Source organism: Vulpes vulpes, chromosome 9 (assembly GCF_048418805.1).
Source record: "Vulpes vulpes isolate BD-2025 chromosome 9, VulVul3, whole genome shotgun sequence".
In the NCBI taxonomy this organism is placed as follows: domain Eukaryota; kingdom Metazoa; phylum Chordata; class Mammalia; order Carnivora; family Canidae; genus Vulpes; species Vulpes vulpes.
Window position 1 is genome coordinate 101,557,514 of NC_132788.1, and position 20,287 is coordinate 101,577,800.

At 50.5% G+C, this 20,287-nt stretch overlaps 2 protein-coding genes across 6 annotated transcripts; both read right to left on the bottom strand.

The window, feature by feature from the left end:
* Positions 1-108: 108 nt before the first annotated feature.
* On the bottom strand, positions 109-16,183 carry IL27RA (interleukin 27 receptor subunit alpha). Of its 5 annotated transcripts, XM_072721431.1 has the most exons (14): positions 16,044-16,177; positions 15,538-15,655; positions 12,197-12,354; positions 11,952-12,109; positions 11,058-11,217; positions 10,889-10,959; positions 8,466-8,649; positions 8,178-8,366; positions 5,831-5,932; positions 5,597-5,755; positions 1,728-1,853; positions 1,219-1,312; positions 957-1,050; positions 109-832 (listed from the first exon to the last, which is right to left on the bottom strand). In XM_072721431.1, exons 1-14 carry the CDS (start codon positions 16,153-16,155, stop codon positions 575-577), a joined length of 1,983 nt encoding a protein of 660 aa, XP_072577532.1. In that variant the 5' UTR covers positions 16,156-16,177; the 3' UTR covers positions 109-574. The 5 variants fall into 5 exon arrangements, with proteins under 5 accessions (XP_072577532.1, XP_072577536.1, XP_072577533.1 ...); XM_072721435.1 differs by lacking the exon at positions 12,197-12,354 and having other exon boundaries at positions 16,044-16,183; XM_072721432.1 differs by lacking the exon at positions 5,831-5,932.
* Positions 16,184-16,455: 272 nt separating this feature from the next.
* Positions 16,456-18,936, bottom strand: RLN3 (relaxin 3). Its single transcript, XM_072721438.1, has 2 exons — positions 18,702-18,936; positions 16,456-17,197 (listed from the first exon to the last, which is right to left on the bottom strand). Exons 1-2 carry the CDS (start codon positions 18,889-18,891, stop codon positions 16,983-16,985), a joined length of 405 nt encoding a protein of 134 aa, XP_072577539.1. The 5' UTR covers positions 18,892-18,936; the 3' UTR covers positions 16,456-16,982.
* Positions 18,937-20,287: the final 1,351 nt, after the last annotated feature.

The following is a 20,287-nucleotide window of genomic DNA, read 5'->3' on the forward strand; positions in this document are numbered from 1 at the left end:
TGACCATCTCCCGGTGGGACAGCAGAGGCTCGACTCTGCCACAATCAAAGATGGACTTGGTGTGAGTCCAGACACGGCTGCTCTAAGAGGTACCCAAGCCACAGTAGCTATAAAAACATAAAAGTTTATTTCTCAGGGTGGCTCTGAGTCATGCAGTCACTTGGGGACGGAGGCTCCTTTTCCACTTGTTGCTCCACATTCCCCTTCGTTAGGATTCGAGGTGGCTCACAGGCACGGTGATGTTCCAGCTCGCAGGGAGTGAGGGGAGAGGACGTGGAGGAGCTCCGACCCCATCTGGGCATCAGCACGTGGCACGTCTGCTCACGTTCCGTTGGCGAGAACTTGGTCCGTGGCCGCACCTGGCTGCAGGTGCAGCAGCGCATACAACCCGCTATGGTTCTGTTATAGCAGCAGGACAGATCTGGGGAGGCAGCTGCCACTCTGGATTTCATACATTTGCCTTTGCTCCCTCATCCGTCCATGTTCATTTATTTTATTCCCGGTAGGGCCAGGCCCTTCTCTATAGGGGTCCTTCAGCCGGTTCTTCCTGGCCAGGTGTCCTCAGGCAAGTGACTCAGTCTCTCTGAGCCTCAGTGTCTTCATCTGTCAAATGGGCACCCCTCTCCTGGCTGGGGGTGGGTTCAGGCCAGAACTTGGGACCTGGGGGTGGGCCCAGAAGGCCTAGCTCCTCAGGGGTGGGCAGGAAGTGTTTCTCATACCCAGAGTCAAGCTGGGTGGAGGCCTGGGGGGGCTCTATAACCTGTAGTGGCTCCATGTCTTCCACTTTCAGGATGGGGAAGTCCCCGGGGGTCTGAGCCGGAGGCACCACCTCCTGGGGGAGAGAAGAGACAGGGATTCTGACTCCCATTCTCCCAGACCTGCTCCCACCCACTCCCTGCTGTCCCTGCATTCGCCAACCTCCCAGAGGGCCCAGGCAGGTCAGCCTTTCTGCTCACCTCCATGTGGGGCTGGCCAAAATTGCTATTGGCAGGATCAGGAATCTTCTCCCAGACCCAGCGGGGCAGTACCTTGTGCCGGAGGTGGACGCACCTGGCAAGTGGGTAACAGGGTTAGGAATCCAGGTGACCTGATACCCATGCCCAGGAGTGTCACACAGCCCTGAGGTGTCCCCTCACTTCTCCCCACCTCCCCCAACCAAAGCTTAGCTAGTGTCCAGCTGCCCTCCTGGGCAGACACCCACACGTCTGACAGCCTTACCTTCCAGAAGTGGCTAGGCTCATAACACAGACCATCAGGAACAAACCCCACAGGAGGAGGACACCTGGCAGGACTTTCCACTTCAGGGTGTTATCTGAGGCGGAGGGGCAGAAGAACATTTGGACACCAGGGATGGGGAGGGATCAGGTAAGGGTCAAGGATGGGGCAGAAAAAGAAAAAAAAAGGATGGGGCAGGGCTTGGGTGAGGGAGGCAGGTAAATAGGCGGGGCTTATGGGTGGGTAAGGGCTAAGGGCTGGGAGATCTTGGGGTGGGAGTGCAGGCTAGTGAATAAAACAAAACAAAACAGTCGCTGGTGATAGGTCAAGGTCAGGGACAGGTGAAAGGGTCAGAGACACAGACAGCCCAATGATCCATTTAGCAGGGTCAGAGTGCCCTGGAGGCATCACCAATAACCACCCCCACATCAAAAGGTTGCTCACTCACTGAAACCCCTATTTCCAAATGGAGCAGACCCCCTCCCATGGCAGACCCACCCCAAACCCCCTACCTGGTAGGTGAAGCCGGAGGCTGGGACCAGGTGGCCCTTGTCCTGCGATGGTGGATGCGGTCACCCACAGCTCACAAGGACCCCATTGAAGGTCGGGCAGGGTGATGTTCTGGGTGCTGCCACTCACTGAAGGACACACCCAGAGAGGTTGCAGAGGCAGTCAAGTCCTACCTCAGGGCCTTTGCATGTGCTTCCTTTATCTGTCTGCAAAATTCTCCCCAGATATCCACATGGCTCCCACCTTCAGGTCTTTGCCAAATTTCACTTCCTCAGTGAGATGTTCCCTGACTGTTACAAAGTTAGCTCCACAAAGGCCGTGTTCCCAGCACTGGGATCAGTGCCTGGCACACAGAAAGCAGTCAAAAATGATATATATTCAGGGGCACCTGAGTGGTTCAGTGGTTGAGCATCTGCCTTTGGCTCAGGTTGTGATCCCGGGGTCCTGGGATTGAGTCCCACATCGGGCTTCCAGTGGGGAGCCTGCGTCTCCTTCTGCCTATGTCTCTGCCTCTCTCTCTGTGTGTCTCTCATGAATAAATAAATATTTTTTAAAAATGATATATATTCGAATAAATAAAGAATAAATAAGCACATCCCCCACCGGGGCATTAACCCAGGGAATGGAGATTCTCTTTAAATGATGGGAAGACATATACCTCCCAGAACTATATTTGTTTACTTTTTTTTTTTTTTACTAAACTGCTCTTTTTTGTTTTCTTTTTTCCTAAAGATTTTATTTATTTATTCATGAGAAACAGAGAGACAGAGAGAGAGAGGCAGAGGGAGAAGCAGGCTCCATGCAGGAAGCCCGACACGGGACTTGATCCCAGGACTCCAGAATCACGCCCTGGGCTAAAGGTAGGCGCCCAACCACTGAGCCACCCAGGGATCCCCCTCTTTTTCGTTTTTAAGCTGAAAGAGGAAGAAGCTTTTGGTTTGTTGTAGGATTGGGGAAGATAGGAACACTGATCGAGCTATATTGCCATAGAAAGATGTCCAAGCTAAATCAGCACGTGAAAAAAAGGAAGTTGCAGGGCAGCCCTGGTGGCGCAGTGGTTTGGCGCCGCCTGCAGCCTGGGGTGTGATCCTGGAGACCCAGGATCGAGTCCCTGCATGGAGCCTGCGTCTCCCTCTCCCTCTGCCTGTGTCTCTGCCTCTCTCTCTGTCTATGAATAAATAAATAAAATCTTAAAAAAAAAAAAAGGAAGTTGCAAAACATCACAGGGATAAGAGATTGAGGGGCCAAACTATAGTCTATAACATGGTCCTTTTTTTAAAATAATAATAATACCAGGGTGCCTGGGTGGCTCAGTTGGTTAAGCATCTGACTCTTGATTTCAGCTCAGGTTATGATCTCAGTATGATAAGACTGAGCCCCATGCTGGGCTCTGCTCCAGGCATGGAGTCTGCTTAAGATTCTCTCTTCTTCTCCTTCTCTAAAATAATAATAATAATAATAATAATAATAATAATAATAATAATAATAATAATAAATGTATATATAATATAGATATGTACGAAAACTTTAATCTAAAAAAATGGGGCACCTGGTGGCTCAGTCGGTTAAGCCTGAGACTTTGACTCAGGTCATGATCCTGGGGTCCTGGGATCGAGCCCCTCCTCTGGCTCTGCACTCAGTGAGGGATCTGCTTCTTCCTTTCCTTCTGTCCCCTCGCCCCACCCTGGCTCATGCTTGCTCTCTCACTCTCTCTCTCTCTCAAATAAATGAAATTAAATCCTTAAAAATAAATACAAGTAAAAAATTTAATCCAATGATCAATATATACTTTTGGTAAGGTGCAATCATGGCAAAGTAATTATGTTAAAAAATAGGCTTTATCAGTTAGAGATAAATGCTGAAGCACTGATGTAGTTGGGTAAAGTGACACCAAAGATTAGAAAAAAAGCGCAAGGGATATAATGAAAGACTGGCAGAAAGCAGGTAACTGTTGACACCTTGTGGTGGGCACACCAGGGTTTGTTATACTAGCCTCTCTACTTTTGTATGTGCTTGAATTTTCTATAATACAAAGTTAAAAAGCTTTAAAGAACACAACTCCTATATCTCCGTGTTAATGGATTGAAGAGGTGCCTGGGTGGCTCAGCGGTTGAGCGTCTGCCTTCGGCTCAGGTCATGATCCCAGGGTCCTGGGACTGAGTCCCACATCGGGCTTCCCATGGGGAGCCTGCCTCTCCTTCTGCCTATGTCTCTGCCTCTTTCTCTGTGTCTCTCATGAAGAAATAAATAAAATCTTTGGGATCCCTGGGTGGCGCAGCGGTTTGGCGCCTGCCTTTGGCCCAGGGCGCGATCCTGGAGACCCGGGATCGAATCCCACATCGGGCTCCCAGTGCATGGAGCCTGCTTCTCCCTCTGCCTGTGTCTCTGCCTCTCTCTCTCTCTCTGTGACTATCATAAATAAATAAAAATTAAAAAAAAAAAAGAAATAAAATCTTTAAAAAAATAGATGGAGGGCAGCCCCTGTGGCGCAGTGGTTTGGCGCCGCCTGCAGCCTAGGGTGTGATCCTGGGGACCAGGGATCGAGTCCCACATCAGGCTCCCTGTGTGGAGCCTGCTTCTCCCTCTGTCTGTGTCTCTGCCTCTCTCTCCGTGTGTCTATGAATAAATAAATAAAATCTTTAAAAAAAATAAATGGATGGAAAAATGTGGAATCTGCATTATCAGTGTCAGTAAAATTATGAGAATGCTGATAATCTGGTTTTTTTTTAAAGATTTTATTTATTTATTTAAGACAGAGAGAGAGAGAGCAAAAGAGTGAGCAAGAATGCAAGAGCAAGGTAGAGGGAGAAACAGTCCCCTCTGAGCAGGGACACCCTGCCCCTTGCCACAGCACGGCTGGATCCTAGGACCCTGAGATGATGACCTGAGCCGAAGGCAGATGCTTAACTGAGCCACCCAGGTGCCTCTCTCTCTCTCTCTCTCTCTCTTTTTTTTAAGATTTATTTACTTATTTGAGAAAAAGAGAGAGAAGCAAGGCAGGGGGAGAATAACAAGCAGGGAGCCTGATATGGGGCTCAATCCCACAACCCTGATACCATAACCTGAGCCAAAATCAAGAGTTGGGGCAGCCCAGGTGGCTCAGTGGTTTAGTGCTGCCTTCAGCCCAGGGCCTGATCCTGGGGACCTGGGATCAAGTCCCAAGTCAGGCTCCCTGCATGGAGCCGGCTTCTTCCTCTGACTGTGACTCTGCCTCTCTCTCTCTCTCATAAATAAATAAATAAAATCTTAAAAAAAAAATCAATAGTTGGGTGCCCAACCAACTGAGCCCCCAAGGCACCTCAAGAATGCTGATATGATATTCTAGATGACCTATTCCTTTAATGGGTCAGCTATGGCAATAATCACAGTTAACTTTTGTAATTAGGGAGAAAAAGGGTAATAAAGGCATTTTTAAAAAGGAACTTATGTCCAGAGTAAAAATGTAGCCTATACCCAAAGGTATGAGAAAGAAATATAAATCATACACAATCCTGCAATCCTGTTGACACTGTGGGCAATTCGTTTTCACATTTGTGTCTCTGCTTTGCTTGACACCAGGTTTATTTTATACAAATGGAACCATCTCGAGGAATTTTGCCCTCTTTTTATCTTTTTCATTTAATAAAACATGACAGGCATCCTTCAATGTCAATAAATATAGATCCAAGTCTTCACTTTTAATAGTCAAATGACAGTCCATTATAATGATAGCCACCAGGGTTATTGTTCACTAGGGAACAGATGACATCCCAGACTTTCCCAGGGACTGAGAAGGAACCAAAAGAGGCCAACCTGGGGACAAGGATGAGGCAGACTGATGGGTGGGTCTTGTGGGAGCTCGGAGCAGGGGGCAAGAGGCCGTGAAACTCACCGTTCACGCAGACAGAAGGCCTGGTCCCGCTCTGTGCACACAAGGTGTAGTGGGTGAGATGGCCCCTGAGCTGGTGCCTTGGGACCTCTCCCCATGCTATGGCAGGGGTCCCTGGGGGGGCATCCTGGAGTCGCCAAAGCACTGGCCCTGCTAGGGGTGCTGGGGAGAAAGCCAATAGGTCAAGGCCTGCCGGGGTTCCAGGGGGCTCCCTCATTCCCCAGCTCTACCACTTACTCAGTTCCTCTCTGAACCTCCAGACTGAGGGGGCAGGGGCCAAGCCCCAAGGAGAGACTGCTGTCACTGTGATTCGGTAAGGGACCCCTTCTTCAAAATTCCCTGGTCGGTGGAGGAGCAAAGACAGTTAGAGTTGGCTTCCCCTCCCCTGCTCATTTCCTACTCGATAGGCATCTTCATTTGTGTCTCCTGAAGGACATGCTGAGATAAATATCTGGGGAATGGCAATTTTTCTGGGTGGTAACCCCACACAATGCCAACAGGGCAGCTGGGAAGTGAGCTAACCAGGGGCAGAAAGGCCGCAGGTAAATGAGAACACGTTCTCAATGGAGGCAATGGAAACGCGATCCCACTGCTGACCTCAGGGGGGCAGCAGAGAGCATCAGCCCAGGGAGCCATCCCATCCAAGGAGGGAGGAATCTGGGGTATTTATCCACCAATTCTTACTAGTAATTCGTGAGCTGTATCTGAGGCAACTTCATTCACCAGCACGTCCAGCCTGCTGCTCAGACAGGCAAAATGCTTCAGTGACCAGAGAGCACCTTCAGGCCAGGAAATGCAGGTGCCAGAGGCTGAGAGATGCTCAAACCAGGCTACAGGTGGGGCCCTGAAACCACCCATCATGGTGGGTGAGGCTCCTGAAGTCCCTTCTCAAGACCTACTGCTGCTGCCAGGCCTTCCCCAAATGGGAATTGTCTAGAATCAGGGTTCCTCCTTCCTAAATGTTCCACTCAATACCTTCTCATGCTCTCCCAAGTCCTTTACAGCAAGAATGGGCTCCCCGATGCCACACCCCAGCCCAGAACTCACTGAAAGCCTCCAGACCTGAATATTCAACAGCCTTATGGACAGCTCCATTTGGATGAACATCTCCAACACAACATATCCAAATGGATCCCCAAAATTCTGCCCCAGGACCTCCAATCAGAACCTGCTTGTCTCCCCTTCTCAGTTCCCATCTGGTATGGTCCTCATCCCTTTTCCAGTCTATTCCTCCCAAGAGCAGCCAGAGAGCACCTGTAGACAACTGAGCCAGGGCATATCCCTCCTCTGCTCAGAACTCTCCATGGCTCCTACCTCACTTGTACCAAAAGCCCAAGTCTCTCTTGAGGTTCACCAGGCCCTGCACAATCTGCTTGTCCTCAACCTCCCTGCCCTCACCTCCTCCCACTCTCCGCCTCACTCACTCCACTCCAGCCATGTGGGCCTCCTCGCTGTTCTGCTAACACATCTGGCACATTCCTGTCCCCTGGGCCTTTGCACTGTGTCTGTTCCCTCTTGCTTTTCCCTCGGACATACTCAGAGCACCCTCTCTTACCTCCTTCAGGTCTTGGTTCAAATGCGGCTTTTCCAGGAACCTTTTCTAATCTTCCTTTCTTTTTTATTTTATTTTTTATTTTTTTTTAATTTTTTTATTTATTTATGATAGGCACACAGTGAGAGAGAGAGAGAGGCAGAGACATAGGCAGAGGGAGAAGCAGGCTCCATGCACCGGGAGCCTGATGTGGGATTCGATCCCGAGTCTCCAGGATCGCGCCCTGGGCCAAAGGCAGGCGCCAAACCGCTGCGCCACCCAGGGATCCCCTAATCTTCCTTTCTAAAATAGCAATCCTCCCTCCTCTCCTTTGCCGTTTTATTTTTTTCTCCAATTACATTATTTGTAATGTACTTGTTTTGTTGCTGTTTGTTTCACTGGGCTGCTCATCCCACAAGGAGGTCAACTCCATGAGAGAGAGAGAGAGAGAGAGAGAGAGTGGTGTGATGGCTCAGGGTCTGGCTTCAAAGGCCTGATTATGTGGTTCAAATCCTGGTTCTATGGGGATCCCTGGGTGGCTCAGCGGTTTAGCGCCTGCCTTCGGCCCAGGGTGTGATCCTGGGGTCCCGGGATCGAGTCCCACATCGGGCTCCCTGCGTGGAGCCTGCTTCTCCCTCTGTCTGTGTCTCTGTCTCTGTCTCTCTCTCTCTGTGTGTCTCATGAATAAATAAATAAAATCTTAAAAACAAAAAAACAAATCCTGGTTCTACCACCTACTTGCTGTGTGGTCTCAGGCAAGTTGCTTAACCTTCCTGGGCCTTTATCTTCATCTATACCTCAAGTATGATAATAACAGAAACCTCCTTTATAAGGAAGTTTGAATAATTTAATGCTGATGGCAAATGCCAGTAGACATCAGCTGCTGTCACCGCATACCAGTGTCTAGAACATGGCCTAGCACATAGTGAGTGGTCAATGAACACTGCTTGCATGAATTAGTGACACTTCAGCCATAACATTCTCTCTTGCAGGTGGACTCACAGTCTGCTCTGCAATAGCTGGGATGGGAACCCAGGTGTCCCAGAGCCTCACCTGGCAACAGAACACTGAGGTTTTCAGGGGGAAGCCGGACCCAGCTGAGGTTCTCCAGGGGATCACCGTCTCGAGCCCAGTCCACCACGTGCTCCTGTAACTCCCCAGACCCCCGCTGCCAAGTCACCAGCAGCTCTGTCCTCCCAGGAATGCTGCTGACCACCACGTCATGAGGGGCAAAATCTGGACCTAGATGGGGGAGGAGAAGTCTGAGCTGTCCAGTTGGGGAGTCCTTGCCTCCGTCCCAGGGAGTCCTATCACTGCTCAGAGGAAATCACAGCCTCTTACCCAAGCAGGCCAAAGAAAGGTTGGTGAGAGGCTCCCAGCTTGTGGCATTGACAGCAGACACCCCGACCCACTCCGCCTGGGTGGGGATGAAAAGGTTGCAGCAGGGAGCCGTCTTCTGGATCAGCTCCTGATCTTTGACCTGGAACCAAACTTTATAGTTCATCTGCATGCAGTGCCCCCGGTCCTGAGGGAGGAGAGGAAGAAAGGGTTAGTATCTTCCATTTATCAGGCACACACTGCATATCTCAGTGGGGTCCACCTGGAAAAACAGTCAGTGAAATATTTCTGTTGGCTCCACTTTGCAGGTGAAGAAAATAAGTCTGAGGGGGTGCTCAGTGGCAGAGGTGACATGAGAATACAGTTCCAGGACCAAAACGAAAGGGAAATGAGTGAGGCACTCCCCTTAGATGCAAAAGTTAAAAGGGAGGATATCAAAAACCCAGTAAATTAAGAGAAATTATATTTTAATCAATCAAAATTAAAGCCAAACAACCCATGACAAACCAAATTTCAAGATTTTAAGTACAGACGGGATCTGACCCTGCACTTGCATGAGCCTGCCTTACTCGCCTCATCCTAATCTGTGTCCTGTGCAATTCTTTGGGATTTCAAAATTCTTGCTGTTGTATAGAGGAAAAACTTTTGTAGATGAATATTCTAATAATGTTAAGTGATCCTGGAAACAAAATCCTAAGACAAAATCTTTGGCGGGGAAGGATTGGTTTTAATACTCACTGAATTTTTTTTTTAAAGATTTTATTTATGTATTCATGAGAAACACAGAGAGAGAGAGGCAGAGACACAGGCAGAGGGAGAAGCAGGCTTCCTGTGGGGAGCTTGATGCGGGACTCAATCCTAGAACCCTGGGATCATGACCTGAGCCAAGGCAGACGCTCAACCACTGAGCCACCCAGGAGCCCCCATACTCACTGAATATTTAAATATTCAGAATATATAGGGACTTTCTAGGCAGTTTTTATGATCAATTCCTAGCACAATCTGTGTTCCAATTAGAGAATTCTTTAATTGCCCTGCATCACCTCACCCCTTTGAAGTCCCTGGAAACTGGCTCTATGGCCTGGCATGCAGCTGATTTGATAAATGCCCTAATTGTACACGGAAGAAAGGGTTCTGACATTTCCTATGTGAGTCCATTAGGCTGTTTGTTAATCACATGTTCAAACAGTCTAGATCTTGACTTGGTTTCCATCTATTATGAAATTATTATTTTTTTTTTTTTATTATGAAATTATTGATGGGGGTGCATTAAAATCTCCTACATTGGCTGCAGATTCATATATTTGTCGTTGTAGTTCTGTCAATTTTTGCTCTCTATATTTTAAAGCCATATTATTAGGTACATACAGATTTAATGCTCATCTCATATTGGTGACATAATTGCCATATGCAGTTACCCTATTTTCCCTTTATCTTCTACAGAATATTACAATTAGAACACTCTGTCATATATTTTTAAAAACATGAGTATACAAGGGTTATCTATGTATTTCATTTCAGTATAGTAAAAGGGTGTTACAAGGATGTGTTATGATACAGAGACACTGAGGCTGTGAATTGCTGTTTGAAAGCAAGGAATATCAGCTCTGCCACTTACCAGTTGTGTGGTCTGAAGCAACCTCTGTGTCTCATTTTTCTTATCTGTAAAGTCAGTTAATATAAATGAGCATGTAGGCTAGCACCTGGTATGTAGGAAGAGCTCTGTGTTATGTGTGGTTAAAATTACTGTCAGCTTGTGTGAGCAGAGATGGGCCCTTTTGTTTTGTCCCTTGCCATATTTACTGTGAGCCAGGGACCTGGAACACCTGAAACATAGCAGATGCTCAACAGAGTTGGATCAATGAGGATGGTTGCATCATTGCCTATCATCTCCTAATGCCATTTTTTTAAAAAGATTCTATTTATTTATTTGAGAGAGAGCAAGATCACAGAGGGAGAGGCAGAGGGAATCGCAGACTCGCCTCTGAGCAGAGAGCCTGATGTGGGGTTTGATCCTAGGACCCCCAAGATTACAACCTGAGCTGAAGGCAGACTCTCAACTGACTGAGCCAGCCAAGGCGCCCCAGCTTAATGCCATTTTGATACAAACATCCAAGTCCTGGCACGCTGTGCTGTATTTTATGGAGCTGAGCTTAGTCTTGCTTTCAAACCTTTGTACCTGCTGTTCCCCTCTGTCTGGAACACCTGCACCCACCTTCATGTCTCAGCTCATGTCTCCTAGAAGTAGCTGACATTGGTGGAGGCTTGCTCTGTGCCTTACACTATGCTAGGACCTCTCTGAGTGACCCCTCCTGAAGCCTTGAAACCACCTCAAGAAGGCAGCATTGAAACCATTGCCTTGTTTATATTGTTATCTGGGGCTTCCTGACATGTGCAGAAAAATGAAACTGATCACTATAGCTCACCTTCCACAGAAGCAGCCGTTCTTGTCTGCCTGGTGAACAGGGGTTCCCTGATATCCATACATCTTTTGGAGCTGTCAAGGATGAGGGAAGGGGTACAAATGAGAGGGGTATAGTGGTACAGACTGCCAGGAGAGGAGAGGTTGGAGGGGCAAAGCCTAGAGATCCTCACCAGAGGGTAGTGTCTGGAAGGACAAAATGGGGCTCCAATCGCTCCACAGATCCTCTTCTTTCTCCATTCGGCAACGACCAAACACCTCATAGCCTGTGGCCAGCTCCAGGTCCTGGATCTCAATAGGAGTCAGGGGTATGGACTTTACTTCTGGTTCCAGCTGGGGGATAGAGAGGAAAGAGCAATGAAGCTAAGAACTGAGTTGAGAGTATTTGACCTGATATGTCAGCAGGGTCCAACTGCTTTGTCCAAGACCATGGGGGTTTCAAGAACATAGGAAAAAAGATTTTATTTATTTATTCATGAGAGTCACAGTGAGAAAGAGAGGCAGAGACACAGGCAGAGGGAGAAGCAGGCTCCATACAGGGAGCCTGACGTGGGACTTGATCCCGGGTCTCCAGGATCACGCCTTGGGCTGAAGGCGGCGCTAAACCGCTGAGCCATTGGGTGTTTATTTAAACCAAGCCTTGCTCCTCATCCATAAAATGGGTAGGTATAAAATGCACCTACTTCAAAGAGATCTTGTAAGGGTTCAATAAAGAGCCTAGAACAGTGTCTGGCACACAGTAGATGCTCTCTAAATATCTTCGATTATTATTTTAAGGTTAAGGTAAGCTATTTGAGGACTTCTATTCATGCACAAAAATGTTAGAGGAAGTTTACTGAGTTTCTCATAAATTCCAAATGGAATGTGGATTGGGACTGCATGAATTTTTTTTTTTTTTTAGTTGAACGAGATGCATGTACAGGCCTTTTGTGTGAGATATGGACAGACTCATAGGATAAATAAGAAAGGGGCTCTCAGTGGCTCTCTGGGCTGGGTCTTTGATTTGGGGATGATGCCCTGGGCCCTCCCTGGAATACAGTGGGGGAAAGGGGGCCCCTGACACTCACCAGGGTCCAGGTTGTCCCCTGGCATCTTCGATAGTAGAACTGACAGACCAGGACCTTATGGGGTGGCCACACAGGCGGGGCCCACTGGACAGTGGCCTCCAGGGGGTCATCCTCCGAAAAGTCCACATCAGGGTGCAGCCGGGGGGCATCTGGCTTCACTGAGGAAGGGGAGGCCAGATGCATTGAGCCGGGGCCTCCAGGACCACCCACCCCACATACAGCACACCCCCCATCCCGCCTGTTACTTCGGGTTTCCAGGTTCACGAAGACAGGGGGCCAGAGAGGCTGGCCTGCCTTGGTACCCCAGACAAGCAGTTCATCAGACATGGTAAGCTGTTCCCGTGGAATGGTCACCCAGCTCTGCCCGGCAGGCACTGCCACAGTCCAGGTTCTGTTGGAATGGCTGTGAGGAGAAATGTGGGCATGGGGGGGTGGTGTATCTGGTTGGGCCTGGAGCCATAATGAGAACTCATCTGCCTGTGTTCAGATCCCAGCTCTGCTGCTTCAGAGCTGTGTGGCCTTGAACAAGTGACTTAGCTTCTCTGTGTCTGTTTCCTCGTCTATAAAATGAGGGTGACAGAAATACTAGCTGAAGGACAAAAGAATGAGGGGAATCAATGAGATAATGACTGAAAAGTGCTTAGAACAGCACTGGGGGGGATCCCTGGGTGGCGCAGCAGTTTGGCGCCTGCCTTTGGCCCAGGGCGCGATCCTGGAGACCCGGGATCGAATCCCACATCGGGCTCCCGGTGCGTGGAGCCTGCTTCTCCCTCTGCCTGTATCTCTGCCTCTCTCTCTCTCTCTCTCTCTCTCTCTGTGACTATAATACATAAATAAAAATTAAAATAATAATAATAATAATAATTTGTACAGACTGTAACCAGTCTCTATATAGAAATCACAATGATCTTGTAAAAATACAAATCAGAGCATGTAACTGCCCTATTAAAAAAAGAAAAAAAAAAAAAAAGAACAGCACTGGGCGCCCAATACACGTTACGTGAGCATCGCATGTTGTGTTTATCCACACCTACTTATATGTATGCACATTTACACTTATGCAACTATTCCGTCAGCAAATATATACTGTGTCAGGTCATCTGGTCGAAGCTGGGGATAGGACTAAGATCGAAGCAAGCGAGGACCTTGCTCTCGGGAGCTGCTCTTCCAGTGCAGGAGGCAGACGAGGAACACGTGAGTATATAATTGCTGGCGGTGTGAGTGACAGAAAGGGCAGTCATAGGGTGAAGAGGATGCAGTGTGATGATGTGGTGAGGCACGACAGTGCTATTTTGGGGAGGGTGCTCAGCAGAGATCTCTCAGATGCGGAGACCATTGAACAAAAGCCCGAAGGACATGAGGACAGAGCCCTGCAGGATGCGGGGGGCGGGGGGGGGGTGCATTTCAGGAGGAAGCAAAGGCCTTGAAGTGGGCTGACTGGTGTGTTTGAGGAATAGCAAGGAGGAGGCCCGCATGGCAGGAGTGGAATGAGTGAGGGGGAAGTGTGAGGAGGTGAGGCAGGGAGGTGACAAGCAGATTGTGCGGGGCCTGGGGGGGCCACAAGAATGACTTGGGCTTTTACCCTGAGTGAAGTGGGAGCCCAGGGGAAGGCAGAGAGCTAAGGAGAGATGGTCCCGGCCGCAAATGCTCACAGGCGCCCCCTGGCTGCTGTGATGCAGAACAGACTGTGGGCCTGAGGGTGCCAGCCAGGGTCCCAGGAAGGAAGTGACCCACTGCACCACCCTGGCCAGCTAGCCACGATGGTGGGGGCTGGACCAGAGTGCCTGCCCAGGATGTAGAGAGTGCCAGATTCTGGATAATGTAGAAGGTGGAGCCGGCCAGGCTTGCTGACAGACCAGATGTGGGTGACAGAAAGCACCGTGAAGATATCCTAAAGGATTAATTTCAAGGGTTCCAAACAAGGCCTTCATAAAACAGCAGCAACAAAAAAAATGCAGGTGTTGGTGAAGATGTGGAGAACTGTAGCCCTGGTACCCGGCGGGTGGGAAGGTAAAAAATGGTGCCATTGCAGCAGAAAACAGTTTGGCAGTTCCCCAAAAAGTTAAACACAGAATGGCTATAGGACCCAGCAATTCCCCTCCCAAGCATAGACCCCCAAAGAACCGAAAACAGCGACTCAAGACTTGTATATGTATGTTCCTAACAGTGCTAGTCACGACTGCCAAAAGATGAAGAAAGCAACCCAAATGTCCACCAATAGATGGTGGACACAAAATGTGGTAGATCCATACAGTGGAGTTATTACTCAGCCATAAAAGGGAATTGTGTTCAGATTCCTGCTACAACGTGGATGAAACTTAAAAATATGCTAGATGAGAGAAGCCACATGCAAAAGGCTGCATTTCTTATAATTACATTTATAGGCAAATCCACAGAAGAGGAAAATCCATAGAGAACAGTATGGTGGTTCTCAGGGGCCGGTGGGGGGATGATGATACAGTGTTCTGTTAATAGGGATGGAACTTCCTTTTGGGGTGATGAGAATGTTCTGGAACTAGATAGAGGAGGTGGCTGCACAATACTGTGAATGTACCAAATACTACTAAATTGTTCATTTTAAAATAGGTTAGCTTTATGTGATGTGAATTTCATCTCATTAAAAAAAGGGGGGGACCTTCTCTGATTCCCCTTTGTCTTATGCCAATTAAAACTAGGCCCCTCTGGAAAGGAACGGTGGTGACAGTTGCACAACAACGTGAATGTATTTAATGCCACTGAACTGTGCACTTAAAATGGTTGAGAAAAAAAAGATGGTAAATTTCAGGGGCGCCTGGGTGACTCAGCGGTTGAGCCTCTGTCTTTGGCTCAGGGTGTGACCCCAGAGTCCCGGAATCGAGTCCCACATCGGGCTCCCCACGGGGAACCTGTCTCTCTCTCTGTGTCTCTCATGAATAAATAAATAAAATATATTTTTTTTAAAAGATGGCAACTTTTACGTTTTGCCATTGTTAAAATAAAAAAAAAAAAACCAGCTTCCCCCCTCCCACTGTGGTTCCCACCTTTCAATGCCCCTTTTACTCCTCCTTCAGCCAAATTTGAAATGAATTTGAGTTTGCAGCTGCGATTCATCATGAAGGAACCCAGGTCTCCCCCTTGACTATGGGCTCCACGAGGGCCAGGCTTTCATCTGCCTTTCATTGCTGCCTCCCTGGCACCATACCAAATTATCTTTTTTTTTTTTTTTTTTACCGAATTATCTTTTTATACACTGAGAAGTTAGGCTACTTGCCTAAGGTCACACAGCCATAAAAGACAGCTTCAAATTATTAAGCAATTTCTCTTCACCACTGCCTAATTCCTCATATCCTCAGAACCAAGGTTGGGGGGCAGGTTTCTTCATTACCGCCTTCTGATAGAGGAGGACAGCGAGGCTCAGGGAGGGAAGGCGACTGGTCTAGGGTCACACGGCAAGGAAACGTGGAAACCTGGTATCGAAGGGCTTGAGAGTGGTGGGGGGGGCGCCAAGGAGCAGAACTCTTGGGGTCCTCTCAACCTGAGTATGCTGGGACCTGAGCGGCCACCCCTCTAAAGCTTCAGTTTCCCCGAGTCGGCCGGTTGTACTCACTACTTCTGGCTCTGGAGGTGCAGCGTGGAGGGGGCTCCCAGGTCCCCGAGAGCTTCCCACGAGCAGTTCAGGTCGCCCAAGGGTCCAACTCCATAGCACTGCAGTGGCCCAGGGCTGTCTGGAGAGGGAGGCACGGTGGGGGGTGGAGGGGTGTTCCCAGGGCAGAAGGCTCAATTCCCCCATCCCGCGCATCCCAGAAGCTGAACTTCTGCCCATGGTGGGGGGCCCTCCGGGGGTCCCATCCGGGGGTGAGCAGCAGGAAGGGGGCGCTGGGCACCCCTCCCCGGGCTTGGGGCATAACTCCTCCCCTCCCTTTCTACCAGCCACATCCTGTTACCACCCGGAGCCTCCACCCCAGCCCCGGGCCTCGGCTGCCCCCCGCCGCCGACCCCCGTCCCCGGTCCCCCCGCTCTCGGCCCGCCCGGGGCCTGGCGGCGTCTCGCGCGTGCGGGCCGCCGGTGCACGCGGGGAGGCTCGGCGCTGCGGCGGGGGCGGCCCGCACTCACCCTGGGGCCGGGTCCGGTGGCACAGCAGCAGCAGCGGCAGCAGCGGCAGCAGAGGCAGCAGCCGCAGCGGCGTGGGCCGCGGCCGGGGGGCAGCCGCCCGGGCCGCTCGCATGGCGCCCCCGCCGCGCCGCCAGTCCCGCCCGGCCCTGCCCGGCCCCGCGCCGCCGCCGCCCGCCTGGCTCCGGCCCCGAGCGGCGACGGGAAGCGTCCCTCCCCTGCCCGCCGCCTCCGCACCTTGCGCTCCGGGACCCGCCCCCTCCCCGCGCCGGAAAGTCCCAGGCGGCGGCGCAGGCGGGGGCCGCGGGCGCGGAGGGGCGCGGAGGGGCGCGGCCTGGGGCGCCGCCGAGCTCCGCGGGGACTGGTGCGCCCCCCTCCGCTTCCTCCCCCAGCGACGGCACACAGACGCTGCAAGGTCTTCTGGAACTTTTATTATCGGGGTTGAAGAAGGTCCTGATCCGCCCCCCCTGCCGGGCCTCCCACCGCAGGCTGTGAGGGGAACCCAGCCAGGGCTCCCGCCGCCGCTTCTAGGGCCCGCAGCGGGTCGGGGTGCAGGGGCTGGAAGGCTGGGAGAAAGGCTGGGCAAAGGCCGGAGTGGAGCCGGGTCGCGGTTTGGGCTGGTCAGGAGACACCGTGGTCTTGGCCACGGTGGGGGCAACAGAGAATCAGTTTGGGCAAAGGTCTGGCGATGCAGCCAGTTTGGGTAAAGTAGGGGCACGGTTGCAGCCGCGTGCGGTATAGACCAGGCAAAGGCATGATATGACCTGGGGAGAGGGAAGGGGTCAGGATCAGAGGTTCCCATCTGGCCAGGTAGGGGCAGTTTGCTCAGGGTCGGAATAGGCTGGTCAAAGGTCAGGGTCATTTAGGGGGACTGTGTCCAAGGGCACAGTGCCTGACCTCTGACTTGCTAATGAATGAATGCAGGAGAGTCCAGACACTGGTCTAGCAGAGGCTGCTGATTTCACTCTTGCTGCAGCCCCACTTGCAGCAGTTGCTGGAGAGGCCGGCCAGGACGTCGCGGCCACCACGCACAGCCCCCCGAGTTCCCTGCCAGCCAGGTTGGCCCTCATAGAAAGCCCGGGGGTACTTGGTCAGGGCCACCCACTCGCTGGAGGCTACAGCCTCATCCAGCTCACTGTCTGTGTCAGAGTCTGCATCTGGGAAGGGGAAACATGAAAAGAGTTAGTGCTTGGGGCTCAGTTTCGGTCACACCTAGAGTCTGGCTGGCCCAGCTACTTCTATTCTTGTCATGGTCAAAAGTTTTATTCCATTCCAGCCAGGGCTCCAGCTCTGATGGGCAGATTATTCAACCTCATTGAGCTTGCCTTTCCTCTCGTCATTTCTTTTCTCCTCCTCTTTATTTATTGAGAGCCTGATAGTTAAGAACATGCGTTTGGGAGCTGAACTAAGCACCAGTCCAGCCTCTCTGAATTATAATCCTGAGCAAATGAATTTACTTCTCTCTCAGTTTCCTTCTCTGAAAAGTGGGCATATGGGGGATCCCGGGGTGGCTCAGCGGTTTAGCACCTGCCTTTGGCCCAGGGAGTGATTCTGAAGACCCGGATTGAGTTCCACATCGGGCTCCCGACATGGAGCCCACTTCTTCCTCTGCCTGTGTCCCTGCCTGCCTCTCTCTCTCTCTTTCTCTCTCTCTCTCTGTGTCTTTCATGAATGAATAAAAGTGGGGATAGTAATAACTTCTATTTTATATGGAGTAGATGAAATAATCAATACCCATAGAAAAGCTTAGAACAGTGTCTGGCACATAAGAAGCACTCAAAATAGCACTGATCCTTTACTGAGCACTTACTTATGTGCCAGATACTAAAGGATCTGGTGCATTTAAAGGATCTAGTGCATTAACTCCTTTATTCCTCACAATGACAACCCCATGCGGTGGGTGCAGCTATTATCATTCCCATCTTCCAGAGGAGAACACCGAGGCAGGGATTGGTAGATTAACTTGCACAAGAAAACGCAGCTATGAAGTTGTAGGGCTGCCACTAGAACCCAGGCAGTGTGTCTTCCAGGTCCGTATACGTATCATCATCATCATGAAAGCCTTTTTCTATTCTTTTTTTTTTGTTGTCAGTTTTTGGCCAGGCCGTTGCATCTCATGAAACTAGACCCCATCCCCCCTGCTGAGCCCATGCTGAGCCCCCTGCCCAGCTTAGACGGTGTCCTAATCTGTTTTTGACTGTGTTGCCACTTAACCATCCTGAGAGATTCAGGGTCACCTGCTAGGTGGTGGCAAAATCTGGCCTAATATACCACCTTGTACATAGTGGTTGAAAAGCACTTCAGTGTCAGTTTCTAAATGGCATCCTACCTCCCACCTACTCCCCCAACCTAGGAGTTGTGCCAGGAGCAGCCTTGCTTAAGGCAGGCTCACACCCAGCAGGTGCTCCAGAAATAGTAGCCAGTTCTCCGACGACTAGAGGCTGTGGATGCCTTGCCACCCCCATCCCAGCTCTGCTAACTGGCTCCTCTCACCTCGGCACAGCTTTGAGTCTTGAGCAAGTTTCTCTAGTTGCATGTAGTAGGACAGGGACTCTTCTGTCCCCGCCCTTCATCTCATCTCCATCCCCCGCTCTTTGGACCATCCCATGTCCCATCCACTGCCCACCCCCTGCCCCTACACACTACCTCCCCCAGCCTCACCTGGAGCTTCATGAGTCAGGATGTCGGACCTTCTCCAGCGGGAGCCTCCGCAGGTGAAGATGACTGCTCGGATGAATTCCCGGCCGCAGAGCTTCACTCCGTAGGGTGACGGCCGGGCCTCAGCCCTCAGCCACAGCTCCCCAGCCAGTACCCACAGGGCTAGCAGCAGCAGCAGCGGGCGCTTGGCCATGCTGGACAGAACACCTGGCAAGTGGGGCGAGGCAAGGCAACTCCCCTGGGTGTCTGTGTCGCTGCTGCCTCCTGGCCCCCCATTTATACATCCTGGCTCCCCCGCACCTGTCATGGAGAAGGCGAGTGACCTCCCTTATCTCCTTTGGCAGAGGGGAGGCGGCACGGCCCTCCTCACCCCGACCTTTCCTGTTTCCAGGACCAAGTGATAACCTTTAACCAGGGATGCGGTGACGTGGTCCAGCTCACTGTCATCTCCAACAGAGAGGGGCGAGAAGGTCTCAGTTCAGCAGAGACCAGGAACCCAGACCCCTCCAGATAGGAAGAGAGGGCACAGCCAGATACCGCCCCCCTCATAGGGCTGGTCCTCCTCTGTGAATAATATTAGCAATGATAATGAGTGTTTCCCTGGTATGGGCTGCGAGGTCAAGCACTGCTCTAAGTTTGTTGTATCTACTTAATCCTATGAAAATGATTCTCAAATTTGAGCAAGCCTCCGAATCTCCTGGAGGGCTTGTTAAAACACAGATTGCTGGGCCCTATTTACAGAGCCTCTGAGAATCTGCATTTGCAATAAATTTCCAGGCCGTGCTGATGCTGCGGTGGTCCAGAAATCACACTTTGAGAGCCTCTGGACTAGGAGATTAGGACTAAGATTATCCCCATATTACCTATAAGGAAACTGAGGCACAGAGTGGTGACACATGGTCCCCAGGCTCAGCTAGTAAGGCAGGGGCGGGGGGCAGAAGATGAGGATTCAAAAGGGGCATCTGGTTCCAGAATCCATGCCCGACAAGGGAAAGTTTTGAGGATTAAAAAAATATATAATATGGGGACAGAGTTTGTTTTGCAAGATGAGAAGAGTTCTGGAGATGGATGGTGCTGGATGCCACCGGGCACTTAAAAATGGTTAAGATGGTAAATGTCATGTGTATTTTACTACAATTAAATAATAATAATTTTTAAATGTTTAATTTAGGGGCACCTGAGGGTCTCAGTGGTTGAGCATCCGCCTTTGGCTCAGGTTGTGATCCCGGGTCCCACATCAGCCTCTCCACAGGGGACCTGCTTCTCCTTCTTCCTATGTCTCTGTCTTTCTGTGTCTCTCATGAATAAAAAAAATAAAATCTTAAAAAATTAAAATATTGGGGATCCCTGGGTGGCTCAGCGGTTTGGTGCTTGCCGTCGGCTCAGGGCGTGATCCTGGAGTGCCGAGGTCGAGTCCCACGTCGGGCTCCCTGGGTGGAGCCTGCTTCTCCCTCTGCCTGTGTCTCTGCCTCTCTCTCTCTGTGTCTCTCGTGAATAAATAGGTAAAACCTTTAAAAATAAATAAATAAATAAATAAAATTAAAATGTTTAATATACATAGAGAAACTGGGAAATATTGACAAATGGGT

What these genes read in the sequence shown, in the direction of transcription:
- RLN3 (XM_072721438.1), bottom strand. Translation starts at nt 18,891, where the DNA reads ATGGCCAAGCGCCCGCTGCTGCTGCTGCTAGCCCTGTGGGTACTGGCT. An exon ending in CCTGACTCATGAAGCTCCAG is followed by an intron (nt 17,198 to 18,701) that starts GTGAGGCTGGGG and finishes TCCCCTTCCCAG; the next exon opens with ATGCAGACTCTGACACAGAC.
- IL27RA (XM_072721431.1), bottom strand. Translation starts at nt 16,155, where the DNA reads ATGCGAGCGGCCCGGGCGGCTGCCCCCCGGCCGCGGCCCACGCCGCTG. An exon ending in GCCTTCTGTCTGCGTGAACG is followed by an intron (nt 1,854 to 5,596) that starts GTGAGTTTCACG and finishes TGTGTCCTTCAG; the next exon opens with TGAGTGGCAGCACCCAGAAC. An exon ending in CCTCCGGCTTCACCTACCAG is followed by an intron (nt 1,313 to 1,727) that starts GTAGGGGGTTTG and finishes CCTCCGCCTCAG; the next exon opens with ATAACACCCTGAAGTGGAAA.